The sequence below is a fragment of the Panicum hallii genome, chromosome 9, assembly GCF_002211085.1.
Source record: "Panicum hallii strain FIL2 chromosome 9, PHallii_v3.1, whole genome shotgun sequence".
NCBI lineage: Eukaryota > Viridiplantae > Streptophyta > Magnoliopsida > Poales > Poaceae > Panicum > Panicum hallii.
In genome coordinates this window covers 18180937-18201267 of record NC_038050.1, presented here as the reverse complement: position 1 = coordinate 18201267, position 20331 = coordinate 18180937, and the positions used below count along the sequence as shown (strand labels likewise).

Below are 20331 nucleotides of genomic sequence, written 5' to 3'. Positions count from 1 at the left end.
GCGCTCGACCTCCCCCCTGCCCCGACCCGGGGTGCCAGCGGCGGCGGCATGCGGGAGCGCAAGCTCCGCCGCCCGCGTGCGTGAGCGATCCGCTCCCCAGTGTACATCTTTGAGGATGAAGATGATGACGAGCGGGGTCCACTCGTCAGTGAGGGAGGAAGAGAGTTGAGTGAGGTAGACTGTGAATGATAGGTGGGGTTCGCATGTAGACTGTGCACAGGCTGGCTGGTCATGCGTACCCGATCTTTTCCCAGAAGAGATGGAAGAGATCGGGTGCACATGACCAGCCTGTGCACATGGTGCATATTTTGAATCAGTCATTGATTTTAAATCCAACAGCCCTCCTTCATTCCACCTCTCTCCTTGACGCTTTTGCAAAATTTCCTCCCACCTCTCCTCCTCCAGGCCCTGGAAATTTAACAAAAATCCCCTGACCGCTCAGCTCCTGGAACAGATCGGCGTACGTGCTTCCTGCTAACACAATAACAGCCCACATACACGCATACTGCTCTCGTTAAGTTCAATGGAGCTATGATTTAAAAAGTTCAACATAGCTTAATCAATATTTAATAGCAGTCAGACCAACAAAATAAAGTTCAAAAGATGGGCTAAATTCTAAAATAAAACAACAATAATTTATTAATGTGCCTCTTTAGTCACAATCTTGGAATTCTTTCCCTTGCGTGGCTTCGGCAATTCTTTTGCTCTTTTGATTCTTTTGCTCCTTCCCTTCGAACGAACATCAGTTGGTGGATGAATTTCAATTTGTTCTGGAATTTTACAACCAATAAAAGTCTCATATTCTTGTTGAGGAGCTTGCACTGTGCTAGGCACAATTTGACTAAAAGAAGTCTCTATATTCATCACAGTTGAAAGCAAGAGATCCATGCCTTCATTTGAACTCTTTGCTCTTTGAATCAAATCTTCAACTTTGTTTCGTATCGTTGCTATCTTTTTCCTTCTTTCCACCTCATTAGCATCCATGGCTTTCTCCTCCAATATATTGCCTTCCTTGTCAAACACAGTCTCTCTAAGGGCACAAGAAAAATGGTGATCAGTACAATGTACAAACGATAATAATATAAGAAATAGAACAGTGATTTGTTTTACCTCTTGCATTTTGTCTCCCATCTTTTTAAAATAAAAAATGAAGGAAGTTTATAAAGCTTTTCACCTCTCAAAGTGAGAATAATATGGCTACATGGAATTCCTATTCTCTCAAACAGTTTGCATGAGCAACTTCCAAACATATCTGATGCACACCATTGAACCACCCGCTCCCTCATGGACCCATCATTGATCACGACAAACTTAACATCCTCTTGTAGCATGATGCCTACAACGAAGCAATGGTCCCTGGCAGATATCACTTCATTTTGAAATTTTTTGAACACATTGTGTGTGTACAATATGCTTCCTTACTTCTTGATAGGCCATGGGGTACTAAACAACGGTGTGCTATGAATACTCATGTGATCTGCCTTTAACTCCTCGTGCCGTTGGCACTCTAGTGCTGTATCAAATCTAAGCCGAAACTCAACAAAACTTAATTTTTGACGAATAAAGCGATTGAAGAATGAATTTGAACTTTCTGATCTTGAGGTGGTTCTGAGGAGTCCTGCAAGAGGTACATCCATAAAATATGCTGGAATCCAAGACTCCCGAATTTGATACCTATTAAACAACCATTCATTCTTTTGGAGACCCTTACTAGTTATGATAGCATTCCACCGCATCTCAAATTCTTCTCCAGTTTCTGAACCCCATACACACTCATTCAAATCTTTCCAGAACTGTTTATCTTGATTTGTTGGAAAGCTAACTTTCTCAGGCATTTTCTCCATGATGTGCCACATGCAAAACCTATGGATTGTATTCGGAAAAATAGATCTAATTGTTGATTTCATACTAGCATCTTCATCTGTAATGATAAGCCTTGGAGCTTTTCCTCCCATTGCCGAAAGAAAAGTCTGAAACAACCATTCATACGACTCAATTTTCTCATTTATTAGAAAAGCACTTCCAAAAAAGACACTTTGCATATGATTGTTGACACCAGTAAAAGGTGCAAATATCATATTATACTGATTTGTGCTATATGTTGCATCAAAAGTCACTACATCACCAAAATATTTATAGTTTTTTCTACTTGTAGCATCAGCCCAAAAAATGTAGACCAACTTTCCATGCTCATCCACAACAAAATCATAGAAAAAAGCAGGATTAGCCTCTTTCTTTCTCTTCATCTGTGCAACAAAAATTTCAGCATCTGCATTTTTAATTTTCTCTCTAAGTCCCCGATAATAATTTTGAAGATCCCGCTTCATGCATCCAATATTCTCAAATCCATCGCTTACTTGTAAAAGTCTATATGCCTATGAAGTACCTATACTCGCTTTGTGGCATGTGAATAAAGCAGTCTTAACTCTTTCTCTGATTGTGCGGTTTGATCGGAGAAACATAATTTTATCAGGTGACACTAAACCATGATTATGGTGCTCAATCATCGAAGCAATATAGTACCTTTTATCCGGACCCAACTTCACATAGATTTGCGCATTACAGCCACATCTTGTCTCGGATCGCATCTTTGGCTTCTTTGAGTTCTTCTGATTTCCAGCTAGAGCAACATCTGATTTAGCACTTTTCTTTGAGAAGCCTTGTCTTGTACATAAGAATCTCTTATTTTCAATGATGCCGAGCACCTTAGTTTGAGCTCCTATACGAACCGCAAAACCAGCTTCATGAGCATATATCTTATAAAATTCTTCCACTGCATCTAGAGAATCGAATGACATTCCAACTTTTGGCTTCAACTCATCATCACAATCAGGTAGAAATGTCGAACACTGCAATGAGACAAGAATTATTTTATCATCACACATCATGGTCACCTTTAACTACATATTATACTAGGAGATTAACTCACCGATGATGGAACCATTGGAATTTTTTTTGGTGTACAGAATGGACCACTGATATTAGAAGGACCGGCTGATGGGGGGGATGGGTCACGAACAGAGGGTTGCGGCACTGCAGCCATGGTTGGGCTGCTGCTACAAGTGCCCAACGTGGCCTCCTTGCCGCCGGGGTCTCCCATGGCGTTGAGCAGTTCAAAAGAAACCACCAATTGGCGTAGGAGCGTCCATGGCAAACAAACAGTTGTAGTTGGCCCTAAATCCTATCTGGCGCAGGAACTGATGATGAGAATCGAAAAGGCTACAAATTGCCAAATTGATTTTGTTCCAAAATCTCACCTCCGGCGTGCGATTTCGAGGACGAACGGTGACCGGAGATGACCGATTTGGTTCGCTTCCGTTGAGGCTTGTGTGAGAAGGAACGAAGCTTCTCATCGAAGGCAAGCCAACATCGATCTGTTTCAGGAGTTGAGCGGTCAGGGGGTTTTTCGTTAAATTTCCAGGGCCTGGAGGAGGAGAGGTGGGAGGGGAATTTTGCAAAAGCGTCAAGGAGAGAGGTGGGATGAAGAAGGGCTGTTGGATTTGAAATCAATGGCTCTGATTCAAAATGTGCACCATGTGCACAGGCTGGTCATGTGCACCCGATCTCTTCCCTCGCTTGTAAGTATTTCCAAAACGTCATAGCGGTTTCACTTAGTGGGTTTTAGCTTTCTCGTAGCCTACAACCTACTCACACCTATTTTTTCAACGGGTTTTAACTTTCTCACATCCTACAACCTACAGTAGATTTTCTACAGCTCACAGCTACTTTTTCAAAAGGATCAGTCAAACACATCCTGAAGCTTTCATTGTAAGGAGGCCCGTAAATCTCTTCCTCCATCCTCTATTACTGGAGGGTCTCTAGGGAGTTGAGATTTAGAGACCACTGCTGAAGTTGAGGTTAAAAACTAGCACTGAGGTAGCCCTTACGAAGTAGAGGGTCAGATTTAAAGGCTATTGCGGGGATGCTCCAAGCCCTAATATGTTTCTGAGTAGATCTTTAATTAGGAGTCAGTGTTTTGACTCTTGTAGGTAGGGTGTTGCTCCTCGGGAGTCTATTCCCAAATCCATGTACTCTGCTTTTACTGATAATATATGTTTTGAGTCTTTAAATAAACTCCAATCCAAAATATTTACGAGGCAAAGTGAGATGCATGAAATAAAAAGGAAGTACTTAAATACATATGTATCGCCGGAAATACCCACTTTCATTCTTCCAATTGTTGTTTCGGGTTTCTTGGATCCAAAGAACAGAATAACATTCAGAGTTTCTTTCTTCTGCTTTGATGCCTTCTGTTCCTTTTTTTAATTGGGTAGAAAAAGGCTTGAATGCTTTCTACTAGCATTCCAGTTTGAACAACCCGCAGTGCAAATGCACAATGGTATACCCTATTTGAGCGTGTAGCTGATGAGTCGAAGAATATAACATGCCATGTCATGATTGAAATAAATTCAGGCCAGATTGTCCTTTAGACCTGATAGCTTTATTCTGAAATCCAAATAGCCAATCTTGTACGCCTGTCTATGATACCTTAGCTGTTATAATTCAAATACTACACTTCGAAATATTCTCGAATAGTTTATGCTAACAGTTCTTAATACAAACAAATGCTGTGATCACAATTCACAAGGCATTGCAGTTCATATTCAGCAAGGAAAATCACGCTCAATCAAATACCAGCTAAAAGGAATTAATAACAGGTGAGAAGAATATCATCTTCACTCAAAACTGAGAAACCATTTAAACATCAATCGAATCACAGAATGTTAATTCTCACTATTCAGCATCTCACAACAATCTGGTTCCACGACACCTCACAAACAAAAAACTATACCTCACAAACAAAAAACTACGCTGATCGGGAACAACACAGCGAAATATACACCTACAGGGAACCAACAGCTACAACAACACAAACTCTGCACTTCATCCTTCAAGCGCGCACCTAATGCACCTGCGCAGTCCTACACGCTGGCAGTGGGGAGCCTGCCACCGCCGGCAACGGGGAACCCGAACCCGACAGGCGTCGTGGCGAGGGCTGCGCCTTCATGGGCGACCTGGGGACAGAGCCTGACGAAGATGCCCGCTTTGTGTCCACCTGTGGTGCTGTGACGTGGTACTTGGGGTCCTGCAGCTGCTCTAGTTTCTCAAGGACCTCGGACATTGCGGGCCGCGCCTTGGCATCGTTGCCGATGCACTGCAGGGCGATGCTTGCGACTGCGTGTGCGCCTTTCTTCGGGTATTGTCCGCCCAGCTTAGAGTCCATGACGCGGTACAGACGGCGCTTGTCGCGCAGGTAGGGTCTTGCCCAGTCGACGAGGTTCTGCTCGGATGCCAGTTTCGATTTATCTAGCGCTCGCCGTCCTGTCAGTAACTCCAGCAGCACCACGCCATAGCTGTAGACATCGGCTTTCACTGAGAGGCGGCCTGTACATCGAGAGAAAGATTATATCAAAATATATTATATTTCAGCAGTTCATGTCATTGGATTTGATAAATTTTTTTATCAATTCATTGGTTTTATGCCCTATTCCAGAATGGATCCTGTATATGCATACGTCTCTGTTAAATATGTAACAAGACAAAGTAGAACGTCGGATTATCCTGCTGCGTTCCATCCAAAAGAAAGAAGGACCTCTGAGCTCCCATCAAAGGCTAGATTGAAATGAATTGACCATTTGTTTGTATAGTAACATTTTTTAAGATAATTGTTGAACATAACCTTTAAAAAAGTTGAATTAGGTTTCACAGTTGTTGAATTAGATTACCAAAAATGCTGAATTTACTAAGTTAGCCTTTTGAATTGTTGAGCGTGCAAGAAAATCAAGCATAACAAAAGAGAGGAAAAACGTGGAGAACACATAAAGATCTCTCATATGGGGGTAAATTACAATGTAATATTGTTTTGTCAACAAGAGAAGCTATGTTACCATAAGGAGAATATATTTTTTTTCATATGGGTCAAATGACCAGTCAAGAAAATTCTGCACATAGGCTGATTTCTTTCCTAATAAATGTACTTATGTAAGGAAGTCTATTATCTCGAAACAAAATTACAAATACTCTTAATGGCGCCTCTTAATATTAGTTTATCTAATGATATGGTATAAATTCAGATATACCAAGAATCACCTTTGGAAGAGAGAAATTTTGTCTGCGGAGCTTGTTTCCATAATGACAGTTGCTTTATTCTAATAAGTTTGCACTAAGGCACTAATCCAAATCCTACAAGTACCTCTTCTATGTACAAATAGAAACAGATAACAATTTTAAGGTTTAGCCGCTAGATTTAGGTGAATGGATGATCCATACACAAGCTGGTGCACTGTTAAAAAAAAATTCCTATACAAACATATTATATAGCCCAGCATTCCCTATTGATATGCAAGTTGCGCAGTAGACAATGCACATACTGTTTTTCTAGGGGGAAAAGATAATGAACGCACATATGACCTCTTTCACAGTTTTCTATAAAATGGAGTTGGCCATCTTTCTTTTGTGAGAAGGATTTGTTTTTATTGAGACTAGAACAAGAAAATAATACAGAAAACAAGGAACATTTTAGCAAGTCAAACATCTTCTTTGTTGGAAACCAGAAGTGGTGTTATACAAAGTACACACCACAATGACAAAAAGTAGAAATCCAATGGGTTGGAATGGTATGTTTGCAAACTAGTTCAAAGTAATGGTATTACAGCAATTTTGCCAATTCTATAAGCAGAAAGAACCTCTAACCCTGTAACGTTTTGTACTAGGGGTTCTTTTCCCCCTCTTTTCTTCTTAATATATTGATGCGCAGCTCTAATGCGGGTTCGAGGAAAAAAACGAAAGGGAAATTCAAAGTGAGCATGTAATCCTGGGCTCTAAGTAAACAAGTATCATAATAGGCAAAATATGATATGCTAACTCAAAGTAAATACCACCTTAGCTAACAGAAATTAGGAGCTTGTATTGAACTTGAGGCGATATTAAGGAACTCTAATTCGGAGTTCTGGTATACAATGCTGAAGCAATGGCAAATATCAAGGGAGTAAAGATGCGTTGCTGTATGGTATGTTTTCATCAATTCAGAATCATGAACTGCATACACTCAAAATAGATATTATTTTCTAACCTGTTGCAACATATTCAGGAGCTGCATAACCTCGTGTGCCCATGACTTGTGTAGAAACATGGGTTCTATCCCCAGTTGGACCTGCTTTTGCCAAGCCAAAGTCTGAAAGCTTGGCATTGAACTCCTGCATTGTTGGGAAAAGAAGTTAAGTAAAAAAAAGGGGGAATAGAAGTTTGCTCAGAACAAGGGTGAGCAGCCATTTCATGTATACCGAGTCAAGCAGAATGTTAGATGCCTTGAAATCACGATATATGACTTGGTTCTCAGCATCATGCAGAAATGATAAACCCCTAGCAGCCCCAATTGCAACTTTGAGTCTTATTCCCCAGGGTAAAGGATCCGCACCTCCTGAAAGAATGGAAAGTTTCTGCTGAACTTGTCAAAAATTTAAGATACTGAAATGATAGAATTTAGAAAGAAAAAGGTTGCATTGCAATAAAAAAACATACGTCTGAACAGATGATTTTCCAAACTTCCTTTAGGCATGAACTCGTACACCAAGAGTCGGTTGTCACCATCTGAGCAATAACCAATGAGCTTGACAAGATTCTGGTGGTGCAGTTGGCCAAGGTAGTCAACCTCTGTCTGCAGGAGAGCAATTGCAGTCAATACAAACAGTATAGTATCTCTGACAAACCTAAGAATATTGGCTAAAGCACTGGTGAACGTACCAGCCATTCCTTGTGGCCCTGAAAACCTTCTGGTTTTAGCTTCTTGATGGCTACAACCATACCACTTCCTGGCTTTGAAGGGGCAAGAGTTTGTTCATCAATCCAGCCTTTGAAGACATAACCAAATCCTCCTTCCCCAAGAAGACTGTCTGACCGGAAGTTCCTAGATGCAGCCTTGAGATCACCAAATGAGAATGCCTTCAAATTTGATGATGACAAGATTTCTCCTTCTGTCCTAGGAGTAGGAAGCTCTCTACTTTCTTTGTATGACGGTAAAGTCCAAGACGACCGAGTCGAGCCAGTTTTGGCCGTAGAGGGGTTGGATGATGAACTTGATTTGCTCCCTACTTTTGATTGATCTGACGTTTCATGAATGAACACAAGACATGTGTGTAAGCACAATGGGCAAAATATACATACATACAGTTGCATATGGATATGCTAATTAATGAGTTCCTTCACTTTCGCAGATAACACAATTGAAGACAAAGCGCAGTAATGGTACAGAATTATGAACTACAAAATCAGCTAAACAGCAAGATGCAAGAGCCACAAGCCACGTTAATGCAAAGTTCTCAGGAAACATGTTTCCATTTCTGTCAGATAATCGTGCAATTCCAATTTTCAAGAAGATGAAGCAATATGCTGCTCTTTTTAGCTAATCTAGCCAGGCACTTGTGGCCAAGGCCACTCCATGAGTTTTGCCCAAATTCTATCATTGGAAGGGCATACCATTTGAAAACCCAACAGCAGACTAGCGGGTTTCCTATCTAGAATATGGAGAATGATAATTGCTTTTCCCAAATTCTATCATTCGATGAACATAATTACGGTTGGGCATACCATTTGAAAACCCAACAGCAGACTAGCAGGTTTCCTAACTAGAATGGAGAATGATAAAATTCCTTCTTATCCAATCAAGAAAAATAAAGTTCCTTATTTCCTCTCCTATGAGACAAATGCCTACCCAATTTTGACTTCTGAGAATCAATAGCTATAACACTTTATAACAAATAAGGAAAAGAAGAGAGCGAGGGCGCACAGAGCAGCAAACACAGACACAGCAAAGGCTAGCAGCAGAAGCAACTTAACACCCTATCATCGATAACGGAAAAGGCGCGCATCTGGAAGGAGCTCGCCTCGCAAATTCATCCACCACTCGGAACCCAGCAGAACCCGCAAGGCCGGAGCGCCCTGCTCAGCCATCCCCGAGCAGCCCGCCATTACTGCCGGATAAGATCCGCCGTAGGGAGCAGCAGCTTAGTCGATTAGACAGCAATCAAGCCAGAAGCAGTTGCCAAGAAACTGGGCAAGAAGAGGGTCGTGAAGGCGCACTCACAGGCGGTGTTGTTGTCCACCGTCGCTGCTTTGTCCATGCAGTTCCCCATCTCCTTCTAACGCTGCTGCCGGCCAATCTACCGGCGACGCATCGACCGAGCCCAGCCGCCCCGGTGCCTTCCTGGTGCGGAGCTGCCAAGAACAGCAGCGGACCGAAGTCTCCTCGCACGCGCCTGCGGAGAACTCGGCCGGAGTCAACGCCAGGAGCCTCTCGCGGCCACCAATTGGGCACTCCCCCAGAATCCAACCTTCTGAGGATCTGAGCCGAGCCCGGCCGCCTGACCAACCCGAGCGCCGGCAGAAGCACGCAAGAACGCGTCCTGAACCCTCCGCCTGAGTCAAGTCAACCCGGCCGGCGGCTGCCGTGCGCGCCCGAGGAGTTGCCGTGTGGACGGGGTTCGGGAGGAGGCGCGCGTGCGGGTGTCGCGGCCGTGCAGTTCGCGCGGAGGCGGGGGCGGAGCGGAAGCGGCAAGGAGGGAGGGAGGGAGGGGGGGGGAGAGAGAGAGAGAGAGGTGGGGGGCCGCCTCCGCGAGACCGTCGCTGTCTGGTGGGGCTGCTACCGCGGGTAGAGTTTGGGAGTGGGAAATGGCTACGAGGAGGATGCAAGGTTCGCGGTTTTTTTAATGGCGGGTGTGATCTGGTCTTTGTTGACCAAATGATGAGGTTATTCTTGTTGCTCAATGTGGCGGTGTCAAGGTGAGGTAATGCATGATGAAAGGAACAATAATGTTTTTAATGTAAATGTATAATAGTTGCAAAAAGTTGCTTTATTTAGGACACTAGTTTAGTCATAGAAGTCAAGAGATAGCTTAGTTTTTCTTTTTCAAATTACTAAATAATGAAAACTTGCTCACACAAACTATGAATGCGCACCACGCTCACAAATGTCTTGAGGTGACTCTATCACACATCTACAAATAATAAGCTAATAGAAGGCTTAAAAAAAGCTAATGAAAGCACTTATATAGGCTTATATATACTCCTATGATTATAATTTTGCAATTAAAACAAAAGTATCATGACTTCAAAAGTTTGAACAAATACCTCGATAGGCAGGAGCAGAGCTATAGGTTGCTCATCTTGCCATTCTTTCTCCTCTCTTCTTTCTTTTCTTTCTCCTTTGCCATTCTTTCTCCTCTCTTCTTTCTTTTCTTTCTCCTTATTTCTTCTTCCTCCTCTCCATCCATAATTAAAAAATGTAGGGGACTTTGAAAGGATGGAGACTCTATGCGCTGCATCGGGTAGGGGGCTTGAGCCCCCTTTCCGTCCCCATGCTAGATCCGCTCCTGCCGTGCATCTATGCTTATTCAACAAATTTTATCTGTGCGTCTTAGTTGTAAAACATATGTCCATCTTATTTTTTCCATTGGAAAGGACTAGTTCATGCTTTGAAAGAAGCAGATATGAGTATGATTATGAATATGACAAGGTAAAGAAGCATGAAGCCGAGAACCAAGTCAAAGTCTAGTCGGATTAGCTTCATGTTCCATAATATCTCTCCCTGCATAATAGGATCTTTGGACCCGGTAAACATAGATCTTGTCTATCAAATCTAACCTTAAGTATATCGTAACAAGTTATCAAATTTAAACTTGTGTGTAGGGTGATAAGTGTGCTTAACCTAGGGTATGCCACACAAATACTCCAATATACAATATTATATAATCCAATAATCAATTTAGTAAAAATCTCTAGAATATATTATAATATATAGGGAAAGTTCGGTTTACACCTTTAACTATCGCAAAACTCCGATTTTCAATTTTAAACTACATTTCAAAGATATCATCAAGATATTCTAAATTCAAAAATTGAGTTCGACTATGGGTGGGGCTGGAGCTGGCCTGGTTGATAAAACTCGAACATGTAATAGTTACGTCGATGAGGTTGGATGGGTTAATTAACGGTATGATTTGTATTTTAAGATTTCTGAATCTAAAATATACCAAAAAATTTCTTCTAGTTGACGCGTGTCCGCTGGGACAGCTACAATAGCATGGAAAATTCAGCCGCGTGGGTGGCCTGCAACGTGGTCAATGCGGCACTCGGCGATGGGAGCCACAATCATGCATGCGCCCAAAGCATGTTTTTTTGCGTTGTGAATATATACCCTCCACGAAATATGCGCCAAATAACCAAAGCAACGATTGAGCAGCAAATTCCACGGGCCGTCAGACGGCAGACATTCGCTGCTAGCGGTCGTAGCGACTGCACAATATCCTTCCCTCTTTCTTCTTTCTTCTTTACAACAGGCATCGACCACCCAAGTGCTGCCCGCGGCCGGCGGGCGACTCGCCGCCGCACCGCTTCGCCCACCACCGGCCCCCGTGACGCCACCCCGCCCTTCCTTGATAACTGCTGGCGCTCACCCCCACCACTAGCACCACCCCAAGGGGCTCCTCCACCACCTGGCTGGCAGTGCCATCGCCGCTGACCTCGCAGCCCACAACCCGCAACCACTGCAGGGCTTGCTGCCGTCCTGCTAACCCTGCCGGCTATGGAACCCTCAACCCCAACACCCAAACTCTAAACCCTCCACTGCTGCGCCCCCTCCCCCCCCCACACCCCCCTCCCCCCCCACATGCCGGCCTCCACCGCCGGCGAGTCGTTGGTCGCCGGCAGCCGTTCTGCCTACCTTCCGCTATAGCCGCCTTCATCCCCACCCTCATCTCCCTCGAGCTCGTCACTGCAAAGCACAATGAAGATGTTGTGAGTTGGTGTCAGTAGCGGCGAACATTCGCCAAATAAGATTTTTGAAATTCCACTCCCCTTCTCCATAATAACAACGGGAATCCTTTTTATTTAAATCACGCGTAGTTTTTAAAGGTCTCTCTTTCATTTTTTTAACCTAATAATAGTGTTGATTTGCTATAAATTGAGAACAAGTCTAAATATTTGAAAAATATTTCTTTTGTGTTGACTTCTTCTGGCTTCTGTTTTTGATTGATCGGAAGAGACGAAGCATACTTCACAAGGATCCAAAGACCCAAGATTTGAAGTTGCCAAAGTCATGATCCTCTGCCGGCCTAATTAGGTGCGGAAACTGCAATTACAAACTAAATTACGTACTTGACTGGAGTCTCTAGTTCGCTATAGTTATATCGCTGCTCCTGCCCTTGACCGGCCGGTGCGATTAGCAATTTTCTTTCTTGCCTGTCCTCGTCGTGCCTGGAAAATCTTGCGTCTCATTTACTTCTATGCTAAGGGAAAATCGTAGCAATAAACAGGAACTTAATTTTTGCAAAAGGTCCCTTTTGTCCAGTCTGTATTGCACTGATCAATCGTACATGTCACCTTCAGCTCCCCCTGAACTATATCCGAAACCACAGCTGTTTGTGTTGGAATTAACAAGGAATGAACGAGTCCTGTACAGTTGACTTACTAAAGCTTGATATAAACAAAAATCATTGCTTGGAGCCTTAGGGCTGCCTGGCCCGTCACATTTCTTTCTTGTATTGTACAAACTCCACCCTACTTACTTAGCCTAGTTCTGTTCACGTTGACAGAGCCTTCTGCATCGCGTCCTCCACTCTGCTGTCTTCAAGATTGCCTTTCACCATCGGCTATCGCCAATTCGCCATGCTAACTCCGTAACTCAAGTTGCTAGAATATCAGCTAGATGGCCTGGTCTGCCTCACCGTCCGTCCGCCATCTGTCACCGACTCGTTATCCATTGACATCTACTAGGCCCTAGGGCCAATGCAACCTCAAATCCTCGAATCTAAGGCCAATCTCAGTGTATTATTGTATGTTACTAAAACTGAAGCCTTGTAACTATGCCTACTGGTGTTATGCGATGAAACTCATATCTTATGTGATGAAACTCTCACTTTCTCACTCCTCATAAAGAGTTAAAAACCTTGCCAAGTCTGAACAAAATTTACTGACGTGATATAGAATTTAATGCTCATAAAATTTCTCATAAAACTCCATTAAAATTGGGCTAACAATACCTAACCTCGCTAGCAACTAGCGCTCCGAAGACACTTTATGAATTGAGATCTTTTTATGGTGCATAATACTGGTCTATAATGGTGTTTAAAAAGGACTAGTATAGAAATATCCGACGTTCAGATTAATTGTATATTACTGAAGTTAAGTACACATATATACATGAGTAGTATAAGAGTACTACGGGAAAATATTAATGACATTAGAATCTATTTCATTTGGACTATCTTTCTATTTCCATTTTTTCATTTTTTATAACTTGAAAAATAATTATAAAATTACTCTTAGTAATGAAGGATTAAATCTCATTTGTCAGTGTTTTACCGCCACGCTCACAGAGGGATACCACCAAGGTGGTGAGTTTGTAGGTATGGTATTACCGAGATCAGAAACTCGAAAGTGTAAGAAACATAAAGTTTAGATAGATTCGGGTCGCCAAGAGCGTAATACCCTACGTCCTGTGTGGTTTGTATTGACTTAGGTGTGTTGATCGGGGTGATCTCCTATTTGGAGGGGTGATGGGATATAAGGTGGGCTACGCTAGCGATAAACAAAAATTTCCACTACATAAATCACGAAAACTGCTGTTATAGATCACGAAATTACCACTGGACGCGCGGGTGCGGAACTTCTATAGCGCGTCAGGGTAGTGCAGTCGGTCGCCGGCAGTGTAGTTGCTAGACCTCCTCACGTGCGGCTCGTCCTCGTGCAGCAGATGCAGCACCTCCAAGGTATCCACACGTACGGGGAAGAAGCGTCACACTCCGGACTACTAGGTCCGCGAGAGCAACCATGGACGTGGGCGTGGGAGGCGGCTGCCAGCAGGCGTGGAATTAGAGTTGACCCCTCCATGCGCCCCACCCCTTCTTTTATAGGCGCCCACTAATGTTCTTCCTAACTGAGGCCTTTTAGTGCACCTAAGCCCAGTCTAATTCAGATCATATCCTTATTAGGCTTCCAGCCCCTTAAATTTGTGACCCTATAGGCTCACGTGCCAACAGACATGGCCCGAGTATTCCTACTCGACCAATTGTTGACAGAGGCCTCTAGAGGCCTCTAGTAAGACGTGTCAACTCCTATGCACGCGCAAAGATCATATCAGACAAGCCGTCACAATCTCATATACATGCTATTCCCTTTGCCTCATGATATTTGGTTCTCGCTCCAAGCTGACCTCTCTTTCTCGATGCCGTGATTCGGAATCCTTGGTTAACACTTAACCCTAGCACGGCCATAGGAATATCATTTTCAATCAACAATATGTCACCTACATACAGGATCAAAAATGCAACGGAGCTCCCGCTTTCCTTCTTGTAAACACAAGCTTCTTCTTCATTCTGAAGAAAACCAAACCCTTTGACTACTTCATTAAAACGAATATTCCAACTTCGAGATGCTTGCTTCAACCCATAAATGGATTTCTGAAGTTTGCGTACCTTTCCAGCATTGGTCGGATCGACAAAACCTTCGGGTTGTATCATACACACGTCCTCATCTAGGTTTCTGTTCAGGAAAGCTATTTTGACATCCATCTGCCATATCTCATAATCAAAATACGCGGCTATTGCTAGAATGATCCAAATAGATTTAAGCATCGCTACAGGAGAGAATGTCTCGTCGTAGTCAACTCCTTGAACTTGTCTAAAATCTTTTGCGACAAGTCGAGCCTTATAGATGTGAACATTTCCATCCATATCTTTCTTCTTCTTATAGATCCTTTTGCACTCTATGGCTTTAACACCATCACGCGGGTCAACCAAGTTCCAAACTTGATTGTCTCCCATGGAGTCTATCTCGGATCTCATGGTACTCTGCCATTTCTTGGAATATGGGTCCATCATCGCTTCTGCATATGTCACAGGCTCATCACTGTCCAACAATAATATCTCACGCGCCGCGCGAAGCCTTGCCGTCCTTCGTGGCTGCGGTGGTGCTTCTCTTGCCACGGGTATCTCAACTTGTTCTGCTACATTAGCATCACTTATTGAATCTTTCCCGATTGGCTCATCTTGAACCTCTTCAAGATACGCCTTCTATCCACTTTTCTCCTTCTTGAGAAACTCTTTCTCTAAGAAAACACCATTCCGAGCAATAAACACTTTGCCCTCTGATCGGTTGTAGAAGTAATACCCTAAAGTTTCCTTTGGATATCCCACGAATGTGCACTTATCCGATTTGGGAGTTAGCTTGCCCGACTGAAGTCGCTTGACAAAAACTTCACATCCCCAAATTTTTAGAAAAGACAAGCTGGGAGTCTTCCTAGTCCATATCTCATATGGTTTCTTAACTACGGATTTAGATGGTATCCTGTTTAGTGTGAAAGCTGCTGTTTCTAGAGCATAACCCCAAAACGACAATGGTAGGTCCGACTGGCTCATCATCGATCGAACCATGTCCAACAAAGTTTGATTATATCGCTCGGACACACCATTTCTCTGAGGTGTTCCAAGCGGTGTGAGTTGTGGAACAATTCCGCAACTCTTCAGATGATTACTAAACTCATGACTCAAATACTCGCCTCCTCAATCAGATTGCAAGGCCTTAATTTTCTTACCACGTTGATTTTCAACCTCATTCTGAAATTTCTTGAACTTTTCAAAGGTTTCAGACTTATGCTTCATCAAATAGACATAGCCATATCTACTCTAATCATCAGTGAAAGTTATGAAGTATTGGAATCCTCCTCTAGCCGTTGTGGTCATTGGTCCGCAGACATCAGTATGTATGAGTTCCAGCAAGCCCGATGCTCTCTCGGGAAAACCTATGAATGGTGTCTTGGTCATCTTGCCTAGCAAACAAGCTTGTCTTGTATGATTCAAAATCAAACAAAGTTTGAAGCCCATCTGAATGGAGCTTCTTCATGCGCTTCTCATTTATATGACCCAAACCACAATGCCACATATATGTAGGACTCAAATCATTAGGCTGAAGCCTTTTAGCACTTACATTACAGATAGGTGAATCATCAAGATTTAAAACAAACAACCCATTCTTAATAGGCGCAGAAGCCACAAACATATCATTCTTAGAGATCACACAACCATTGTTTTCACTCGCAAATGAATAACCATCCATCATCAAACATGAAGGAGATATAATGATTCGACTCAAACTAGGAACAAAATAACAATTATTCAACTCCATAATAAATCCTGATGGGAGGTGGAGTTGCATCGTCCCAATGCTCAGTGCAGCAACACTTGCAGTATTGCCCACGCGGAAATCAACTTCTCCTCTTGCCACGCTTCTACTTCTTGTCAGCCCCTGCATCCAATTGCAAACGTGAGCAATCAATCCGGTATCAAATACCCAAGAATTGACAAAAGAATCAGCAATCAAAATATCCATAACATAAACAGTAAGGGTACCTGATTTGGAAGTACTCTTACTTCCGCGGTTCTTCAAAGAAGCCAAGTACACCTTGCAGTTTCTCTTCCAGTAACCCTTTTCATGAGAATAAAAGCACTCAGTGTCAGCAGCTGGTCCAGTTTTAGCCTTAGGATCTTGGTTCGGCGTGGGGTTCTCAATCTTAGCCTTGCCCTTCTTCTTCCAAGAAGTACCCTTCTTCTTGAAGTTAGGCTTGTTCTAGATCGCCATCACATGGCCGCCGCCCGTGCTCTTCTTGATGTCACTTTCTGCTGTCTTGAGCATGCCACATTGCTCATTCAAGCCCTTTTCAGCCCCGTGCATGTGGTAGCTCGAGATGAAGTTCCCATAGCTCGGCGGTAAAGACACAAGAATGAAATCAGTGGCCAACTCTTGACTGAGTGGGAAGCCTAGCTTCTCCAACCTCTGCGTGTAACCAACCATCTTGATCACATGCGGCCCCACTGCTGCGCCCTCTGCCAGCTTGCTCTCAACAAAGGCCTTGGACACGTTGAACCTTTCAGTCTTGGCCTGTGTTTGGAACATGTCCTGAAGCGCCACGATCATATCGTGCGCCTCATGGTTTGTCTCAAAACTGCATCTGCAGCTTGGGATCCATGCAAGCAAGCATAAGGCAACTCACTTCAAGATTGTTGTTGCGTGCTTTCTTGTAAGCATTCTTGACAGCAGCAGTTGCATCATCAGCAGGCTCTTCTGGTAATGGGGTATCTAGAACATCTTTCTTTTTCTCAGCCCTGAGAACGATTCTCAGGTTACGGATCCAATCCGTATAGTTAGTCCCATTCAACCTATCCTTCTCAAGGATTGAACGCAAAGTAAAAGATGTGGTGGTGCTAGGTGCCATTGATCTAGAACAAAATAATAATGCAAAAAAATACTAAGACAAATGTATCCTTGATAGAGTAAATCACATTAAACATTTAACAGAATCTACTCCCACTAAAATCAATATCCCTCCATTGATACTTAGCGATTCAAGACCCACAACTATCAAGTTGACTAGTGAGCCTTAGCATCATTGCTAGAAGATAGGTAGATCGGTAAGCAACTCTTTGCTAATCATATCACATATGACTCTTATTGTTGGGTGACATCTCTATGTCTCGGCTCCCAATCTTTATGCCCCAAGGTCCTTAACCATTAAGATGATCTTGTTTAAGCTTACCAACCCTTTATCCATGTAAGTATCTGATACGAACTCATCAAGTCAAGGAAAACTAGTTGCACCCTAATTTTATAGACCTACCACTAATTGTACAAGACACGTGACGGAGCAAGGTTTAGTTGGGAGGGCATTTGAACTTAAACATTGCAAGGGATCAATCGGTATACTTCTACCGTATGCAGAAAACACATTATCGCAAGTAGAAGTAAAACGATAAGAACGGCAAACACATAGTTGTGAATCAGAATGGCCCATATTCACATGGTGATCTCCATCTCCATAGAATCTATCCACCATGATGATCTCCATCTCCATGTTCCATGTGCGCTATCCTCCAGGTGATGAGTCCTCCAAGAACTATAACTACCGAAATCTAGTTACATTGTCTGGTCGGATCGTCACAGGTTGACACGCAGGCCATTACACAAATACATTTGACTCCTGCCGTATTGCGTTACTCATGACAAGCAGGTCATGAAAATTAAATACATGCATCATATACACACAAGGGCCATACCGATCACACATGATCTTGCAAAAAAAAAGTTAAGCGCAACGATGTCTAAACTTTGAATGCCCGAAACTCCATCTTTCTGGCCTTTTTGAGAAATATAATTTCAGCAAAAACACCAAAGGGGTTGAATTTCATGTGCAAAATTTTCTATAGATGAATTTTCATATAAAATTCACCTCAATCCGAGTTCATATGCAAAAGTTATGGTTGTTTTACCGAACAACATGTTTCTGCAACTTCCTCAACCCGATAGCAGATCTGATCTGCCACCCCATGCATCATATGCATTTGGTGATTCATCCTAGGTTTCGATTTGACCAATCTCATTGATCTCCGCATGCTTTGACTGGGTTTACGTTCATCACTTAACTCCGATTGCGGATACCCCACCGGTAGGAGTATGTCGTTACATGACCATCGCAGCGAGGACACGAAACATGATTAGGGTTTCATCTACATCCATGCATATCTCCATATACACACATCCGAACCTATAACAAAGTAGCTTCAGCTCTGATACCACTAATAGGATATGAGGTGGGTTACGCTAGCGATTAATAAAAATTTCCACCTCATAAACCAGGAAAATTGCTGTTATATAGACGCGTAGGTGCGGAACTTCTGTAGTGCGTCGGGGTAGTACAATCGGTCGCCGGTAGTGCGTCGGGGCAGTTGCTAGACCTTCTCATGTGCGGCTCATCCTCGTGCAGCAGATGCAGCACCTCCATGGTATCCACACGTACGGGGAAGAAGCGTCACACTCTAGACTACTAGGTCAGCGAGAGCAATCGTGGGTGCAGGCGTGGGAGGCGGCTGCCAGCAGGCGTGGAATTAGGGTTGACCCCTCCATGCACCCCACCCCTTCTTTTATAGGTGCCCACTAATGAGCTTCATAACCAAGACCCATGAGTGCACCTAAGCCCACTCGAATTTGGATCATATCCTCATTAGGCTTCTAGCCCCTTAAGTGTGTGATCCTATGGGCTCACGTGCGAACAGACATGACCCGAGTACTCCTACTCGACCAATAGTTGACAGAGGCCTGTAGCAAGACATGTCAACTCTTATGCAAGTGCAAAGATCATATCAGACGAGCCATCACAATCTCATAGACATGCTATTCCCTTTGCCTCATGATATTTGGTCTTGCTCCAAACTGACCTCTCTTTCTCGATGCCGTGATCTGGAATCCTTGGTTAACACTTAACCCTAGCACGGCCATGCATTTTTTGATCCGATCACTTGATGGGCCCGGAGATATCTCTCTCAATCAAAGAGGGACAAATCCCATCTTAACTAACCATGTATCATAGCACGCTTCCTTACAAACCCGAGAACCACCTTTATGACTAACCAGTTACAGAGTAGCGTTTGATGGCTCCTAAGTAGGTCGGTTCACATCTTGAGTATATGTGACAATCTTAGGTCTAAGGACACAGCATATATATTGTGTAATGAGAAATCACCATTTCTCGAGTTGGGTCGGTCCAGCCTCATGTCATACATATGCCCACATTATTAGTTTGACATCTCCTTGTCTATAACTTGTGAAACACAGTTATCAACTAATACATGTGCTAGTCTAATATTCATGTGTGTCCATACATGAACTCCAACTAGGAACAACTTTAGAATAACCATAAAAGTAAAGAGTCTCACAAACAATTCACATAATTGCCAATCAATACAAGTTTTCTTTCATGGATATTCAATGAACACATAATACATCATGGATATAATGAAATATGATCATCTCTATGATTACCTCTAGCGCATATTTCTAACAAGGCGGTCCCTGCCCGCGCTTATATTATTTGTGGGGACAGGGTTACGTGGAAGTCCTAGTCGGATACGAGCCCAGGAGTCCTACTCGAGTACTTTTCGGGTAGTCTCCTTCTGTTCCGACTAGTTCTACTATGATATGAGTAGTTCTACTATGTTCCGAGTAGTTACAACTGGTGTAGGGCATGGACCATGTCCCACCCCTTCTCCTGTAAGATGTACGCTATGTGCACAGTCCTGTAGGTCCGGGTCTGATAAGCCCCCGAGCTCTTCGTTGTCGAGTGCTGCAGGCTTCCGAGTACTTCCGAAGGCGTCTTCGAGTTCTCGCGAACTCCATCTTGAAGGTGTCTTCCAAGTACTTTCTTGGCTGCGTCGAGGCTGTGAGGTGCTCATGCCCTGAGTAGTTGTCAAGTCTTCTTTTATATGGGGTGTGATTAAACTTGCACTCCAT

At 43.2% G+C, this 20331-nt stretch overlaps 2 protein-coding genes across 3 annotated transcripts; both read right to left on the bottom strand.

The window, feature by feature from the left end:
- Window positions 1-2241: 2241 nt before the first annotated feature.
- LOC112874547 (protein FAR1-RELATED SEQUENCE 5-like) lies at window positions 2242-3289 on the bottom strand. Its single transcript, XM_025937924.1, has 2 exons — window positions 2930-3289; window positions 2242-2849 (listed from the first exon to the last, which is right to left on the bottom strand). The coding sequence occupies exons 1-2, from the start codon at window positions 3098-3100 to the stop codon at window positions 2376-2378; spliced, it is 645 nt and encodes a 214-aa protein (XP_025793709.1). The 5' UTR covers window positions 3101-3289; the 3' UTR covers window positions 2242-2375.
- Window positions 3290-4675: 1386 nt separating this feature from the next.
- Window positions 4676-9602, bottom strand: LOC112874546 (probable serine/threonine-protein kinase PBL3). 2 transcript variants are annotated; one of them, XM_025937923.1, is made up of 6 exons: window positions 9083-9602; window positions 7744-8102; window positions 7522-7657; window positions 7284-7420; window positions 7073-7196; window positions 4676-5385 (listed from the first exon to the last, which is right to left on the bottom strand). In XM_025937923.1, the coding sequence occupies exons 1-6, from the start codon at window positions 9129-9131 to the stop codon at window positions 4904-4906; spliced, it is 1287 nt and encodes a 428-aa protein (XP_025793708.1). In that variant the 5' UTR covers window positions 9132-9602; the 3' UTR covers window positions 4676-4903. The 2 variants fall into 2 exon arrangements, with proteins under 2 accessions (XP_025793708.1, XP_025793707.1); XM_025937922.1 differs by lacking the exon at window positions 9083-9602 and having other exon boundaries at window positions 7744-8773.
- Window positions 9603-20331: the final 10729 nt, after the last annotated feature.